This window comes from Tetrao urogallus, assembly GCF_951394365.1.
Source record: "Tetrao urogallus genome assembly, chromosome: 8".
Taxonomy (NCBI): Eukaryota; Metazoa; Chordata; class Aves; order Galliformes; family Phasianidae; genus Tetrao; species Tetrao urogallus.
The window spans coordinates 22,002,449-22,019,831 of record NC_136821.1 but is presented as its reverse complement, the minus strand read 5'-3'; the positions used below and the strand labels follow the sequence as shown (position 1 = coordinate 22,019,831).

At 41.0% G+C, this 17,383-nt stretch overlaps 1 protein-coding gene across 1 annotated transcript in view; it reads left to right on the top strand.

Annotated features, from left to right (window-relative positions):
• TTN (titin) overlaps window positions 1–17,383 on the top strand; it is a gene marked incomplete at its 5' end in the record, with an annotated part of 236,845 nt that overhangs the window by 43,706 nt on the left and 175,756 nt on the right. The window contains 19 exons of the mRNA XM_079538876.1: window positions 8,044–8,322; window positions 9,430–9,993; window positions 10,471–10,752; window positions 10,845–11,123; window positions 11,466–11,744; window positions 11,843–12,121; window positions 12,245–12,532; window positions 12,656–12,934; window positions 13,018–13,299; window positions 13,413–13,691; window positions 13,803–14,081; window positions 14,180–14,458; window positions 14,573–14,860; window positions 14,963–15,241; window positions 15,384–15,665; window positions 15,793–16,071; window positions 16,206–16,484; window positions 16,590–16,868; window positions 16,998–17,285. Of these exons, the coding sequence (XP_079395002.1) occupies window positions 8,044–8,322; window positions 9,430–9,993; window positions 10,471–10,752; window positions 10,845–11,123; window positions 11,466–11,744; window positions 11,843–12,121; window positions 12,245–12,532; window positions 12,656–12,934; window positions 13,018–13,299; window positions 13,413–13,691; window positions 13,803–14,081; window positions 14,180–14,458; window positions 14,573–14,860; window positions 14,963–15,241; window positions 15,384–15,665; window positions 15,793–16,071; window positions 16,206–16,484; window positions 16,590–16,868; window positions 16,998–17,285 (5,622 nt within the window). The remainder of the gene's footprint in view (window positions 1–8,043; window positions 8,323–9,429; window positions 9,994–10,470; window positions 10,753–10,844; window positions 11,124–11,465; window positions 11,745–11,842; window positions 12,122–12,244; window positions 12,533–12,655; window positions 12,935–13,017; window positions 13,300–13,412; window positions 13,692–13,802; window positions 14,082–14,179; window positions 14,459–14,572; window positions 14,861–14,962; window positions 15,242–15,383; window positions 15,666–15,792; window positions 16,072–16,205; window positions 16,485–16,589; window positions 16,869–16,997; window positions 17,286–17,383) is intronic.

Sequence of the window (17,383 nt, the reverse complement as noted above, 5' to 3'; positions counted from 1 at the left end):
CTGTTGCAGGGAAGTACGTAGTAAGTCAGAAAGAAGGACTTCACAGCCTGAAGGTCCTTAACGTAGGTCCTTCTGATGGTGGCTGGTATCACTGTCAGGCAATCAATAGGCTTGGAGAAGCGATGTGTAAAGGCTCTGTCATAGTCACAGGGAGTGACTTGCAGGGAGCAAGTGCTGTGGCAAGCAGTGAGACACACATGGGCAGTGAACCAGAGAGGCCTGAGAAGTGTGACTTGCTTTTAAGTAAGACTGAGACGTCAGAAAAATGGTCAGAAGTAAAGATGGAGTGTGAGTTTAAGCCATGTGCTGAGGACTCTGGGAGACCTGAGGTGACTGAACAAGAGCATGAAGTGGAAGGGGATAAGACTGTCAGCATTAATTGTGATGTGTCCAGAGAGCCATCCCAAGAGAAAGAGGTTGAGTCTAGGGTGGAGGAAACAGAGAGCTGCAGCTTTGAGTTCCAGGTTGCAGAAGTTCCTCCCAAATTTCTGACGCTCATTTCTGACTACAGTACATTTGTTGGTGCATCAGCATGTTTCCAGTGTCTCGTAACTGGCTCCCCTCACCCGAGTGTCCATTGGTACAAGGATGGGATGTTGTTGGAAGGGGACCGGTACTATATGCAGGAAGAGGAAGGCGGTTTTCATAGCCTTACTATTGACAATTTGATGCAAAGTGACAGTGGGCTATACAAATGTATAGCCATTAACAGCGTAGGAACTGCTGAGACTTGTGCGTTGTTAACATTGTACTGAATTTCCATAACTTATTTCAGAGTCTCTTTTGAAACACTAAATGTTTTATGCTGTTACTCACTGCAGGTAAAAATGCAACAGTAATTTTAGGGGCATTGTATTTCATCTCTTTAGGGATGAAGTTCACCCCATGTGGGCATATTTCTATCTCACTTAAACTTGCTTTTGTTGAGGAATTTAAGTGAGATTTACAGTGTGAATAAGTTTTGTGTATACTTTCTGAACTGAGGTGTATTTCAGACTCCTCCCGAGCTCCTTACTCATTCTTGTAAAGATATTTCAATTAACACTCATATGCAGGAATTGTTTGTTTTGTATAGTGTATATAGCCCTGTGTCTGTACTAGTGCTATTGTTTTTGTAATTCATAGGCTGGAAATCACCTAAAAATGTAGAAATTGCCTTTTGCTTGTAGACTAATGGTTATACAATACTAACTTTGGCCTGCTTTTTAGTTTGGACATAGTTCCATGAAATAACACCTTAAGCTGATACACCCCTTTCTCACAATGTTGTGTCAGACAATGTGAGTATAATTCAAATCCTGTTTACAGTTTCTATCATTGCAAAACTATTATTACCATGAACTTCACTCTACTGACTTTGTTGTACCTGATTTTTTTTTTTTTAATTATATCAATTGGATTACTCTGTAGCAAAGAAAATTAATACAATGGGAAGAGAAGGCTTTGCTTTAGTAGGGACTGGACAGGATTTTTACTCTATTACCAAGTAATAAACATAAAAATCTATTTTGTACTGTATCTTTAAAAGTTAAAGAGAAAGGAAAGGGAGCATAATACATCAATTATGTAACTGTAAATTCATTAATATAATTTTTTTGTTGTCCCCATATTCCAGTATCACTTACTGAATATATATAGCATTAAAATACAAATTTTATGCAGTATTCTTGTTAGGCATTAGAAATGAATACAGATTCCTTTTTTAAAAAAGCAATTATTAGTAACAGATAAGAGTGCTGTGTTTCAAGGTGACCAGAAATAAATAAAATGTATTCAGTTACCTTTGGCATTTTCTCAGCAGAAGAGATTTTTACATTATCATTCTCAGTATGAATATATATTTTTGTACTTAAACTAATACTAACATTTAGGAAGAGGAGTCAGCAGTAGTTCACATAATTAAATCAGAACTGAATTAATCTTAGATCAACAGTGCTAAACTGAATGAGCAAGCATGTTAAAAGTATTAAAGTTATTAATATTTAGCAGAATTTAAATAGTGCCAATGCATGCACCAGCTTTACAGATGCCTATATGCCAGCACGGAAACCAAAGTTTAAGAACCCTTACCACAAATTATTTTTACTTTAATTTTGTGAAAAATCAGATTATTTACAAATTACTGTCAGTTGCCTTGCAAACTGCTTCAAGGAGCATGATGATTTTAAGTGTGAGAAAGCTATTCCTGTAGTATATTCAGTAATGGTCATGCTTGTTCTTATTTCTGAGTTCTGTGCGTTCTCACACTGAGGTCAGTATGCCTCAAAACCTCAATAATCTTTAAAACTATTCCATCGTTTATAGTAATTTTTGATCAGAAGATTCATTTTGCCCAGTTGTGCTGCACAGTATAAACATGACTTGCAGGAGTGGCTAGTTCTAATGACCCAGCATGTGGAGAAAATGACTGGAGTGATTAGGCTAGTATAATCATGTCACTTAATTTTCTTCCCAGTATGACCCTGTAATAAATATTTAAGTATGTTGTTAGTAGGCGGAGGCAATTGTAATTTCTCATAGATAATGGTGGTAGGAAAGAGAAGGGAGAGTGTCTGACCCAACATTGTGATGGTGTTAATTGTTTCTTGATGTGTCCTTATCCATTCCTTGCATAGATTATTAGGCAGCAGAGGTCCCTAGGAAAAGTGGGATGAATTGTTCTGTTCTGTGTCAGCTGTGACATGAAGGGTCTTTCAGGTCTAAAGCCAATGAGGTCAGAGAGCCTTTGGTTAGGTCCTAAGTGATTGTGACCTGTGTTTAATTTGCAGATTCATGAACTGAAATTTTTAGTAGAAAATGATCCTGCTTCAAAACCTTGTACCCAAATAAGTCCCAGTTCATGTCCACATCTGAGACATAAGGCAGGGCATATTTATGTCTACTTGTGCAGTACTGTTTGTGATTTATGTATGTTTAAAGGACTTAAGTTTCATAAATTGGCCGGGAGCACTATGGTGTGCTTATGAAGATCCAACCAGTGCTACTATAGTAGAAATCTGAAAAAATTTAGTTTGAGAAAGCTTCCTCTGTGATATTTGGTATAGCCTTGTGCCATGTTTGACCACCTCTCCTCCTTGTACCTTCATAGGAATTTTTAAAAAAATTATGAATTCACTGTCAAATTTAAGCTCTTCATTTTCACAAATCATGTATCTTTAAAAAAAAAAAAAAAAGGATGGATTACATATGTTTGTCATCAATGTGTATTGTATGTTAACATGTATGGTTAATTTGTGAAATAAATATGTAAACTATTTAAGTCCACTGCTTCCTGTATTTTATTCATTTCAGAGACAGCTACAATATGAAAAAAACAAAAATCGGTGTATTTTTTCTGGCATAAATATACAGGAACAAAACCAAAATGCATTAACTTTTTCTTCATTCCTGTGTATAAAGCCATCTCGTGTGTTGTTATAATTTATCTTCTGCAATTTTTATATTTTCTCATGGCCCAGGTCAGCTGTCCATCTTCAAATTTAGTAGTACACTGAATTTTCGAGGAAGCTGTCCTACAGGTTTAACAAGGCTGTTAGATTCTACTAAAGGACTGGTGTAATTTCTTTTTCATCTAAGCATCTCTTCTCTTCAGGTAGTCACCATGCATAGTGCTATATCATGTATACTTTGGCATTTGTGGAAAGGTTAATAATTGCTAGAGCTAATGTGAAAGAATTGGGTATGGCATATTCTGTTCTTCATAATTGTTATTTGAGTACAGCAAAAGTTATTATTTCACAATAAATTTTGGATTTTAAGATGCTGCAATTGAAAAGTTATCAAGGTTCATCATTAGAATAACTGGAGATATTTATCCACTTCTTTCATTCTTTTTTAACAACTTCAGTGTCCATCCAACATCAAATATCATGGGCAACAACTGAGCTAATTTGTTTCTGGGTGGACAACAATATCTGATTTCTAAAGATTTTCTTTTGTGCTGTGCTTTTCTTGGATATCTTGTTCCATTCCCAGAAACCTCAGAATTCACTGATGTTTCTGCTGTCAAGAATGTGAGGACAACACATTCTTTCTTCCATTTGTTTCCTCACATTTTAAACCACCATTAGAACTAAGTGATCCATCACATAAGGGTCTAAATTCACAACAGCAAGAAGAAAAAACAAAGTGCTCTTATTTTTTTCTGGTATTATAGGAGTTTTAATATGCAGAGTTGTGCCACTTAAAAGCAGAAAGTCAAATAAATGATAGTAAAGCAAGAATGCAAACTCATTATTTTAGCAATAACAGTGTTTAAACTTAAAGATTCTTTTGATAAAAACAGGAGAATTCTTCTGAGGGAGCAGAAGTTTCTTGTGTTACATGCAAGAGTTGAAAGAGATTAAGTAACTATACCAGAGGAAGAGCTGGTGTGCTGAAAACTTATATTTTTTCCAGCTTGGAATCTGACATTCTGCTTTTTCTTGGTATTTTGAATTAATCAGGGCCTTAGCACTGCTGTTCTATTTATTTGTATGTGTCTGCCTATAAATAAGGCTCATACCACTGTATTTGTGAAATGCGCCACTGTTGCTTGACTGTTATTTTCAGTGTTCACTAAATCATCCATGAGGTTATGTCTAAACCATACTGTGATGTCAAGTTTAATGAGATGCCCACGTTAATCTATATGGCAAGTTCTTAATTAACCTGACAGCACAGCATGGGTTGCTGTGTATGGTAAGTATCTGATAGAAGGAGAACCTTGTGTACCTGCTGTATGGTAGTAAGAAACACTCCAGATATACAAAAATAGTTGTATTGTATACAGCACTAACACAGCTGTACGTTACTCTTAGCTGCTTATTGCTGTTTTAAGTGTTTACTTAAACGTTCTAGTAAAACTAAACTTTTTTTTTTCCCATACAGACATCTCTAGTTCTCTTACTGTGTCTTCTGAGGAAGGAAGAAGTGAAGGCTACAGCAGCAGCCTTCAGTTGCCCGATACAGAAAAAACACTTGAATTTGAGTCTGAAAAACCAGTTTACTCCAGTCAAAGCAAGCAGAAAATGGAGGAGGGGGGCAGTGCACCTGTTTTCCTCAGACAGGTCTCAGATGTTGAAGTCTGGCAGGGAGATGTAGCTAGGCTGTCTGTTACTGTTACTGGAAGCCCCACACCCAAAATCCAGTGGTTTTTCAATGGTGTGAAGCTAACCCCCTCCACAGATCGTAAATTAGTGTTTGCTGGAAATGACCACAGCCTCATCCTCCCCTATGCAGGCATGCAGGATGAGGGCAAGTACACGTGCACAGCCAGCAATGTGCACGGTGAGGCCACGTGCAGTGCCCACCTCCACGTGCAGCAGCGGGCACAAGGGGCCCCTTGCTTTGCCAGGGTACCAGACAGTGTGCAGTGTGCACCAGGTTTCACCGCTGTCTTTGAGTACACTGTAGCTGGGCAGCCATGCCCTGATGTGAAGTGGTTCAAGGGGAATGAGCAACTTTTCTTGGATGCACGTTCTTTTGTGGCTCACCATCCTGATGGCTCGGGCTCCCTGACAGTGCAGGAGTGCACTGAGGAGGACACTGGGCTGTACATCTGCCGAGCAGTGAATTCACTGGGTGAGGCTGTATGCTCTGCTGAGCTCCTTGTGCTGCCTGAGGAGCATCTTGTGTGCAATCAGAGTCCAGCCTTGCAGCACTCCATGGTGACAGAGGACCAAAGTCCTACGTCCTATGAGGAGGCCAGTGAGCTTCCCACTGCAGAAAGAACCCTTAGCCTTGAGCCCATGAGGGAACCCCAGGCTCTCCTCCAGCTCCAGATGAGCCAGATGGAGCACATGCTGCCCAAGGAGGGCATATTACCTAGCCTGCCACCAACCTGCCTTGCTGTGCAGGGTGTTGAAGAAATGCTGACCCAGGCAGCCACAACGCAGGAGAACAACAAGCTTCTGGCAGAGCTGGTGCAGACCCTCCCTGGTGGCCCCCAAAGTGTTTCATCTGAAGTGGCAACTGAAACACCACTGCCAGGCTGCCTTGGAACTGTGGCTGCACAGATGTTCTTGCCCAAAGAGCAAGTCATCCCAGAGGAGTTAGAACAGATGGCTGCTCTGAAGACAGAAGTTTCCCAAGCCTTTCAACAGGTATCAAGCACCACTGAGAGCTATGTCATGTATGGTGACCACTTTCAAGTTGTAGAAGGCTTCCAGGCAATGCAAGGAGAGCTAAAGGCTGAACCCAGATTTCCCTCCGAATTGACGTGCACAGGGGGTCATGCTGTCCCCCTGGAGAACATTTCTGCCCTGGAAGCGGCAGAGGAAGATTTTGCTGCAAGAATCCGTGAGGGACAGGCTGTGAGATTTCCCTTACTACTAGAAGAAAACCAGCCTTTGGAGGAAGAACACGTTATCAATCTTGCTAGCCCACTTAAGCAGTATTCCAAGGTAGGAAGACAGCCCTGTGAAATGATGTATGCTAACCAGTTCTGGACAAGCCAAGCCTTTACCAAAGAGAGCCAGCTCACTTATCAGGTTCCCAAGAGCTGTCACCTAGATATAAAGTCCCAAATCAGAGATGCACTAAAAGCTGCAGTGATAAGTGAGCAAAACCTCTTGTTTTCAGAGTGGTTGGCTGATAAAGAAAGCATTGAAGTACAGGCACTAAAAATCACCAAGGAACATAAATATGCCTTGTGCACCTATGTTGTGACCGCAGGAGGACTCAATCCCATTGAAATTCCAGTCTCTCTTGCAGAAGTTGACATTGAGATAGCTGACCAGAAAAAAGTATTAAAGGAGGCTTTCTATTCTCTTGTTTATGAAGAAAAGCACCTCTTGACAGATGAAAAACCTGAAGCATTGCCAAGCCCTCCTCATTCACTTAACTCAGGAAAATCCATTGATGAAGCTTCTGAGCTGGAGCCCCAGCAGGCTGAGAGAACTACAGAGGCAGAAATACCCTTGGAACAGCCTTTGTCTGCTGAAGTAGTCAACATTCTGATGGAACATGGCCAAATCAAGGATGTGGGGGCAGCGGCAGCCACTGCTGATGTAGCCCCTGCAGGCGTTCCTGTTGAGAAACCCACAGAAATACTGAAAAGGAAGGAGAAAAGGGAAAAAATACATGAGGAGGAGGGCAGAGAGGGTCTGGAAACTAAAGGTGTGAATCTAGAGGATGAGCTGAGTAAAGAGAATTACCCTATCATACACAGCAAGCTGGTTAACACTATTGTGGAGGAAGGGGAGAGTGTCACTCTGGTGTCTGTCATAACAAATGTCAGAGAGGTGAATTGGTACTTTGACGGTAAACTGGTGTCTTCAGGCAACAAATTCAAGTGTTTGCAAGATCAAGACACATACAAATTAGTGATCAGCCAAGTGTGTGGGGAGATCCACCAAGGAGAGTACACTTGTGAGGCACTGAATCAAGGTGGAAAAAGAACAACAACAGCAAAGCTCACAGTTGTTAAAAGAGGTTGGATTATGGGGATAAAAGACCACCTTTCTAATACACTGCTCTGCTAAGGAAATTGCCCCATTATGTATCTGTATCTTTGGATACGGATACAATACTAATACAATCACAGCACTAATCAGAGGGTCTCCTTTCTCTCTTTATTCATGATTTTCTTTTACCACATTGTAGTGTCTCACTTCCACAGTATACAGCCAAGATCAGGATGAACTGCACTGAAGTCCTGAGCACTTCATTCCACTGTCACCCAGGAAGTGAATCTGCTCTTACGCTTCATCACTACTGCATCCAATCTTCAGATCGTTGCCCTGTTTTGGCACAATCTCTTATTCACATTGTCACTTTGCATGGCTCCAAGATGGCGTGGTATATGTTTGAATTGCATTATTACTACATGTTGCTATTGCACATCACTTTTGTGGTTTCACCACTGTGTTTCCTGATGTTATTCTGCACCATTGCAATCTGTCCACTGAACTTTGTACTACTTTCATTTCTTACAGATTTTTTTTTTCCTTTATATCTTATATGGATTGCAAGATCACATGTTTTGTTTCAGTTAGTGCCTTCACTTACTTTTCACAGTTATAGTGGGCATGGCTTTGAATTAATCTCTGCTTCTGATTTCAGTTGCACCAATCCTGAGAAGAAGGCTTGAACCTCTGGAGGTGGCCGTAAACCACGTGGCCAAGTTTACCTGTGAAGTAGAAACTACTCCTAATGTCAAGTTCCAGTGGTACAAAGCTGGCCGAGAGATCTATGATGGGGACAAATACTCAATTCGCTCCTCCAACTACCTTTCCACGCTGGAGATCCCACGGCCTCAGGTTGTTGACTGTGGAGAGTATAGCTGTAAGGCTTCCAACCAGCATGGCAGCGTAAGCTCTACAGCCTTTTTAACAGTAACTGGTAAGTACAGAGTCCCAGACACTTCTTTTTTTATTCAATATCTTAAATATCTTGATATCTTGAAATGGTTACCCTGGTATACTCGCAAACATTTACGGTGAGGCTCTTGATTGCTATTGTTATGTGTAATCCATACGTAATCTTGACAAGTAAAAGTGATTTTCAAAAATGCTCTTTTAGATGCTTTCTGTACCTAGAAAAGAGAACCAGTGTGAAAAGTTTCAGGAGAGAATACAAAGTGGCAAAAGAGTGGAAGGAACTAGCTTGTCAGTAAAATGGGATTGCTTTGTGATAACATTCTTGAAGGTTTATTTCACTTGCAGACAATGAGCAAACGTATGATTTTAAATCTGACTTCTTTGGTGTAGTAGGTAGTGTGATTATCCTTGTATCTTACATTTATCCTGCAGACATACTTGTGAGGCAGACTACGCAGCTGCACTTATCTGAACGTGCGGGTGCCGTTTCCAAGGGGAACTCTGTGTGATGGGGGATAGGTCCTCTTAAACAAACAAAAGACAGACAGTTCAACGGTGTTACAATTTGCAAAACTATTTTTTTTAATCTATTGATTAAATAACTCTGCAATTATCTTCTCTCTCTCTCTCTTTTTTTTTTTTTTTTTTAAGCATCTTGCGGGCTTTTTTGGTTATCTTTTATTTTTATTTATTTATTTTTTTTTACTCTGACTTTTTGTGGGAAGAGTCTTTTTGATCTTTGCTAAGATGTCTTTGTCAGATGCTAGAGCCTAAAGAAGGATGTGCAAACTGTGAAACATAAGAAAACTTGACTATCTTGAGGGAATCATGTACAAATGTGTCATTTTTAGGAAAGGAATTTCTGGGTTTCAGTTTTATTTCCTTTAGTTTGTACATTGCTCCAGAGCTAAAATGCCTTTAAGCTCTGGAACATTATATAGATCCAAGTACAAAACCAAAAGCTTAAATTCATGATCTTTAATACCTCTTATCTCCTTCGCTGCTGACTTCTTTTGTTTAAGAGTGACTTGTGGCAGACTGCCCTTTCTGTTCTCTGTCCCCGGCAAATGAGGAAACAGCATAATCTGTTCCCCATCTCTGCATAACAATGAACCCCTTTATTTTGCAGAAGCACTTCCGCCAACGTTTCTTACCAGACCTGAATCTATCACCACTTTTGTGGGCAAAAGCGCCAAGTTCCTGTGTACCGTTTCGGGCACTCCAGTCATTGACGTCGCCTGGCAGAAAGACGGCACAACCATTTCATCTTCGGACCACTACAAGATTTCCAAAGTAGAAAACAAGCACATGTTAGAAATTTCCCTTCTCACCACCAGTGACAGGGGGATTTACACCTGCAAAGCTTCTAATAAGTTTGGGGCTGACGTTTGCCAGGCTGAAATGGTTATTATAGACAAGCCTCACTTTATTAAAGTTTTGCAATCAGTGCAGTCAGCAGTCAATAAGAAGATACGTCTTGAATGCCAGGTAGATGAAGATAGGAAAGTAAGAGTAGAGTGGACAAAAGATGGAAACAAAATCCCCCCTGGCAAAGATTATAAAATTTTCTTTGAAGACAAAATAGCCTCACTTGAAATTCCTCTGGCTAAACTCAAGGATTCCGGCCATTATGTATGCACCGTTTCAAATGAGGCAGGAAGCAGCTCCTCTTCGGCCAGTGTCACAGTCAGAGGTAAGATAGTCTTAGGTCCCACTTACCTTTCCCTTCTTCGGGTCCCGCTTTCTTTTTTTTTCAGGCAAATTCTTTTCTGAGGTGAAATAATGCTGTGAACTCCCCTCAGATCTTCCATCAGCTCCACTCATCTCTTGCTTTTTTCCCCAGCTGCCTTTCAATGCACTGTGCGTTGCTTCAATATTTCTTTTGTTAAACACATCCAAGAGTTGCTCCTGCATGTGGGGGAGAGGCGGAGGGGGGGGAGGGCAAGAGAGACCACAAGAATTGCAGCTCAGCATTTGTTGTGTTGATCTTTTTCTAAAGTCACATTTTGTTCTGGTGCTAGGAACCAGTCTTTGTATTTCAGGCTTCTTTTATTTTCTTTCCCCTTCTCTCCCTACCTCGTTTTTTCCCCTGTCCTTCCCCCTCCTCTCTTCTCCCTTTCTTTCCTCTTCCCTTCCTCTTTTTTTTTTTTTTTTTACTTCCTATTTTTAGAACCACCATCCTTTGTGAAGAAGGTTGATCCATCTTATTTACTGACCCCGGGTGACTCTGCACGGCTTCAATGTAAAATCAAAGGGTCTCCTGAAATCCAGGTTTCTTGGTTCAAGGACAATAAGAAAATCCTTGAAAGCAATACACACAAGATGTCTTTTGTCAATTTTGTGGCTGTGTTAGACATCTGGGAGATGAAGGTTGATGACAGTGGAAGCTATTCATGTGAAGCCGTAAATGAGGTTGGAAGCGACAGCTGCACCACAGAAGTAGTTGTCAAAGGTCTGTTCTTCATGCTGCTGACAGTCACACTTGAGAACAATCTTCCTTTTATTTTGGCATGGGCAATTAATCATTTCTTGCTGCTTTTATAGAGCCTCCATCTTTCGTCCGAACACTTGAACCAGCAGAGGTAGTGAAGGGAACAAACACCGTTCTTCAGTGTGAGGTTGCTGGCACCGGACCGTTTGAGATTAGCTGGTACAAAGACAAGAAACAGATCCGCAGTAGTAAAAAATACAGGTTGACCTCTCAGAAAGCGGTTGTTTCTCTGGAGGTGTCGTCTTTTAATAGTGCGGACGTTGGTGAATATGAATGCATCATAGCTAATGAAGTTGGAAAGTGCATATGCAGTGCAACATATATCTTGAAAGGTCAGTGGGAGAGAGAACACTCCGCTCACTGCAGGGAACCTCTTATTTCTTAAAATGTCTTGTCTTTGGATTTCTGCGGGTGGGTGGAGAGGAGGGTATCTTCTCTTAAAACTCTGTGCATATCTTAACTCTTACCTGACATCAAACCTATGAATTTAAAGAGAACTCTTGGCTTAAAGGGCTCTGCATTACTCTTCCAGCTGGGTAATGTAGCTCTTTCCTTCGCCTGCTCTTTAACTGAATTGTGTCATATACTGTGCGCATTTTCTCATCTTGTGCAGCGGATTTCATGGAATGATGTAGCAGATGAGTATTTCTTTTTATCTCTTTTCTTTGAACTAGAACCACCTTCTTTTGTTAAGAAAATTGAAAACGTGACAGCTCTGGCTGGAGACAATGTTACGTTACAGGCTGTGGTTAAAGGGTCAGAGCCTATTTCTGTGATGTGGATGAAAGGCAAAGACATTATTCAAGATGATAACAAAGTGAGAGTGACATTTGAACACGGGCTAGCAACACTGCAAATTACTGGTGTCCAGCTGAGCTCTGGTGGCAAATACACTTGTGTGGCTGAGAACGATGCAGGAAGTCAGTCCTGTTTTGGTGAACTGGCAGTTAAAGGTCAGTGGAGGAGTGCCATTTCCTCTGCATTGTCTCCCGCCTAAGAGGAAGAGCAATTTACTTTTGTCCTTAACACTGATTGTTTAATTCTGTTGTAGAACCTGCCAAAATCATTGAAAAATCCGAAGTGATTCAGGTGACAGCAGGAGACCCAGCCATTTTGGAGTACACTGTCACAGGCACTCCAGAGCTAAAAACCAAATGGTTCAAAGACGGAAAGCCACTACCTGCCAGCAAAAAATACAGGATCAGCTTTAAAAATAATGTTGCCCAACTCAAGTTTTATGCTGCTGAAATGCAGGACAGTGGCGAGTACACCTTTGAAATATCCAATGATGTGGGAATCAGCTCTTATACTACCAGCTTTACTGTGCTAGGTTGGTACCGGCTCTGGCAAAGATCCCTGCTATTCTGCTCTGAGTCTAGCAGAGCGAGAAGTAGAACTGTATTTCTCTTTTGTTCATGTATTTCTTTCTTTCATGTTTTTTCATACCCAACAGATCGCACTCTCCCTCCCTTCTTTACTAAACCACTGAAGAACATTGACAGCATCATTAGCACCTCGTGCCGTCTAGACTGCAAAATTTCTGGCTCTCTTCCAATGACTGTCTCTTGGTTTAAGCAGGACACTGAGATCACTACAAGCGCGAAGTACACAATACACTTTGCAGAAGGCTCTGCATCTTTGGAAATAAAACACCTAGATGCAAGTGATGCTGGAGTTTATATTTGCAGAGCCACAAACTCTGCTGGTAGCAAAGACAGCAGTAGTACTTTGTTTATAAAAGGTTTGGAAATTTGTTTCAAAATTCTTGCATTTTTTTTTCTTTTTGTGAGATACTGATTTTCTTCCCCAGAATGCAGGATGTTTATCTTATTCTTGGCAATTGTTTCCTTTCAATGCAATCTAGAGCCACCCAGCTTCATTGCAGAACCAGAGTCCCAGGATGTACTGCCTGCATCGACTGTGCGTTTCAAGGGCACATTTAAAGGCACTACACCGCTGACAGTGAAATGGTTTAAAGGTGATACTGAGCTGATGACTGGAGGAGCCTGCTACATTATGACAGAGGCATTAGCAAGTTACTTAGAGCTTTACGCAGTCAAACCAAACGACTCAGGAAAATACATCTGCAAAGTCTCCAATGTAGCTGGCTCAGTAACATCCACTGCAAACTTGTTTGTAAAAGGTTTGCATTCCTACTGTCTTTTTGTCTTTCAGTGGCACTTTTTGCTGCCTTCTTGTTACTGAACGTTTTTCTTAAACCCACAGAACCTGCTGCTTTTACGGAGAAGCTAGAGCCAGCTCACCTGGTGAAGAAAGGTGGATATGCTGAACTGACCTGTAAAGTCACTGGTACTCCTGAGATTAAAATCACATGGTTCAAGGATGACAGGGAGCTAAAAGAGAGTGACAAATTTAGGATGTCTTTTACAAAATCTTTGGCAGTACTTCATCTTACAGACGTTGAGACTGAAGACAGTGGGGAATATATTTGTGAGGCCAGAAATGATGCTGGGAAAGACACTTGCAGTACCATTGTTACAGTCAAAGGTGTGTGTGACTTCCAGCAACTCAACCAGTTTGTCTCTTCAAATTCCGTGCAGCTCTACAAGTTTCCAGAGTGTGATTAATATAAACTGCACTTTCTCTCTTTTGCACTATAGAGTCACCTTATTTTAGAAAGGAGTTTCAATCCATGGAAGTCTTGAAGGATTCTGATGTGGTTTTGGAGTGTGAGGTGCTTGGTACACCTCCCTTTGAAGTGTTTTGGGTGAAGGATGATAAGCCTGTGCGGAGCAGTAAGAAGCATAGAATAAGCACTGAGAAATCTTTGATTAGCCTCCATGTCTTCAGGTTTGATGCGTCTGATGTTGGTGAATATCAGTGTAGAGTAACAAATGATGTGGGAAGCTGTTTCTGCAGTTCAGAGGTCACACTGAAAGGTTAGTGCAAGGTGGAAAACTCCACTAAGCGTGATTTTATGCCAGTGTGGTTTCCATGCCACACAAGCATGAACCAGGCCTGTACTTACTTAGTCACTTTCTTCCTGCTAGAGCCTCCCCAGTTTTTGAAGAGGATAGAAAACATTAGTTCCCTTCGAGGGGGCACAGTCGTGTTTCAGGCTGCTGTTAAAGGCTCCTTGCCCATCACTGTGTCCTGGCTGAAAGACAGTGATGAAGTTATTGAAGACAGTAATATCAAAATGACCTTTGTGAACAATATTGCCACTCTTCTGGTGAAGTCTATTGAACTGAAACATGGTGGAAAATATTTCTGCCAGGCTAAAAATGAGGCAGGAATTCAGAGGTGCTCTGCTCTGCTGACTGTCAAAGGTTGGTCCTACTTTGAATTGCAGTGACCTCAGTTTTTTTTCCAGTGTTGTTTTTACAGGTTACCTTAACACTCTTCTCTGTCTTTCTGTTTAAAATAGAGCCTGCTACAATCGTGGATAAGGCTGTGTCAATAGATGTGACTGAGGGAGACCCAGCAACCTTGCAATGTAAATTTTCCGGAACAAAAGATATTACAGCCAAATGGTTCAAAGATGGCAAGGAATTGACTTTAGGCCCAAAATATAAGATCAGTGTTACAGATACTGTCTCAGTCTTAAAGGTACTTCATGCAGAAAAGAAAGATAGTGGGGAATATGTATTTGAGGTTCACAACGATGTTGGAAGAAGTAGCTGTTCTGCCAGCATCAATGTCCTAGGTGTGTATGACCTCTTTTAGTATTGGTTTTGTTTATTTTCTCTTATTCTGAGTTGACATCTACCACAGCCATGGTTGAATTTCATACTTTGTCTTTTTACTCTGTCTTGGATAGATCTCATTATACCACCTAAATTCACCAAAAAGCTCAAGAAAATGGACAGCATTAAGGGATCTTTTGTCCACTTGGAATGTATAGTGTCTGGTTCACATCCTATAAGTATCCAGTGGTACAAGGATGGTCAAGAAATAACAACAAGTGAAAAGCACAAATACTCTTTCCATGATAATACTGCCTTTCTGGAAATCAATAAACTCGAAGGCACAGACAGTGGCTCTTACACTTGTGAAGCAACAAATAAGGCAGGAAGCAACCAATGCAGTGGGTTCTTAACCGTCAAAGGTTTGAGCTCCTTCTTTTCTTTATTAGGTCTCTAATTCATAGTTTGGGAACTTTCCTAGAAGAAAGTAATCCTCTTTCTTTTTTTTTCCCCCCATGTTATAGAGCCACCATATTTTGTGGAAAAGCCTCAGTCCCAAGAAGTTGTGCCCCATGCTAGGGTTCAGTTCAAAGCATTGGTGAAAGGCTCTACTCCTCTGCAGATAAAGTGGTTTAAAGACAGCCAGGAGCTCCTTTCTGGAGCCAATCGTTCTGTCTGGATGGATGACACATCTAGTGTGCTGGAGCTCTTCTCAGCTAGGATGTCTGACTCTGGGAACTACACTTGTCAGATAAGCAATGATGTGGGGACTGCAACATGTAAAGCAACTTTGTTTGTAAAAGGTGTGCAGCTCAGTGTTATTCACATCTTTGTTGTTCTGATTTTTCTGTACAAATGAGGGGGAGGAGACAGGAAACACTTTTTGGAAAAGTATTTCCAAAAACTGAATGTTATGAAACCTCACTTTTTTTGTCTGTCTTCTAGAGCCCCCCAGGTTTATTCAGATGCCAACTCCTGTAGTAGCTTTGCGTGAAGGACAGTCCACTACTTTTGAGTGCCATGTAGTAGGAACACCAGAGATACGTGTCACGTGGTACTTGGATGGGAATGAAATGACTGATGAAGCTAAGTACGGCATCTCTTTCATTGATGGTCTAGCCACTTTGAAAGTCACTCAAGCCAGAGTGTCGGATAGTGGGATTTATGTTTGTGAAGCCCACAACGATGCAGGTAGTGAGAGCTGCAGCATCGAGTTGAAAGTAAAAGGTTGGTTTTGAAAATTTTGTCATTATCCAGCTGTGCCACGTAACTAGAGTGATGAAATGGGGGAGACCATTTCTCCCCTCATAATTACCAAGGTTACTATCCACTTTCCCTTTATTCCTCTTTATAGAGCCTCCAACATTTGTTCGAGAGTTGAGACCTACTGAGGTAGTAAAGGGTTTGGATGCCATGCTCGAGTGTGAGGTGACTGGTACTCCTCCATTTGAGGTGAAGTGGCTGAAGAATAATAAGGAGATGTTCAGCAGCAAGAAATATGCTATCTCCACCAAAGAATCAATATTTACTCTTAATGTGACCAACTGTGACACCTCAGATGTAGGTGAATATCAGTGCATTATATCAAATGAAGTTGGAAGCTGTTCTTGTAGCACAAGGCTCAGCTTGAAAGGTCAGTCTCCTGAAAAGTACCCCAAAGATTACTGCCACTAGCTGAAGTACAGTGACTAAGATGACCTTATGTGATCTCTCCTTTATTCCCTTTCCATGACTTACCCTTCTACACAATAAAACCTCACACCACAGAACCAGCATCCTTTGTCAAGAAACTGGAGAATGTCACTACTGTTTTGAAAGGCTCTGCATCCTTCCAGTGTGTCGTAGCAGGTGCTCAACCCTTATTTGTGTCATGGATAAAGGATGAGAAGATACTGGAAGATGATGAACACCACCGCATTACCTTTGAGAATAATGTGGCCACATTGAAACTTAGCAATGTCGACCTCAGCCACAGGGGGAGATATACCTGCCAGGCAAAGAATGAATCTGGAGTGGAGAAATGCTTTGCTTTGCTTTTTGTGCAAGGTGTGTAGCTGCACCCCTTCAAGCTCATCCTTGAAAATCAGTCACTTTTCAGTGTCACTAACAACCATTTTTGTACCACATTTGTATTTTGTACTTGTACCACAGAGCCTGCACGGATTATAGAAAAGGCTAAATCACTTAAAGTTACTGAAAGAGACCCTGTGACTTTGGAATGTACTGTGGAGGGGACACCAGAGCTCCGAATAAAATGGTACAAAGATGGCAGACAGCTTCTACCCAGCAGATATTACACAATGAGCTTTGAAAACAATGTGGCCAGTTTCAGGATTGAACCTGTATCGAAGGAAGATAGTGGTACATACAGTTTTAAGGTTGAAAATGACTTCGGAAGTAGCACCTGCGAAGCTATTCTGACTGTGCTAGGTTTGTATTGTCATTTGGCAAATTTGCCAATCCAACAAGAAGAGAGTGAAAAAAAAAAAAAAAAAGTAGATTGTGAAAGATAAGCAGTAAAGTAACCAGTGCATTTTTGCCATGTTTTGTGTTGTACAGATCAAGCAATTCCTCCCTTATTTATCAAAAAGCTAACCAAAAAGGATACGGTTCTGGGATCTTCTATTCAGATGGAGTGCAAAGTCTCTGGATCACTTCCCATTTCTGCCAAATGGTTCAAGGATGGGAAAGAAATAACTGACAGTGCAAAATATAGAAGCCTGTGCCACGAGAACACCATGTCACTTGAGATTGCTAATCTAGAGCTGACAGACACTGCAAATTACACATGTAATGTCTCTAACATTGCCGGAAGTGATTCTTGCAGTGCTGTCCTGACAGTGAAAGGTTTGAAACTCTTTGACTACTTTTTTTTTCTTGAGAAAAACCTGTAAATCTTATGCTAATGTAGCACTCTTATACCTCTTAATGCTGGAAACTTGGTC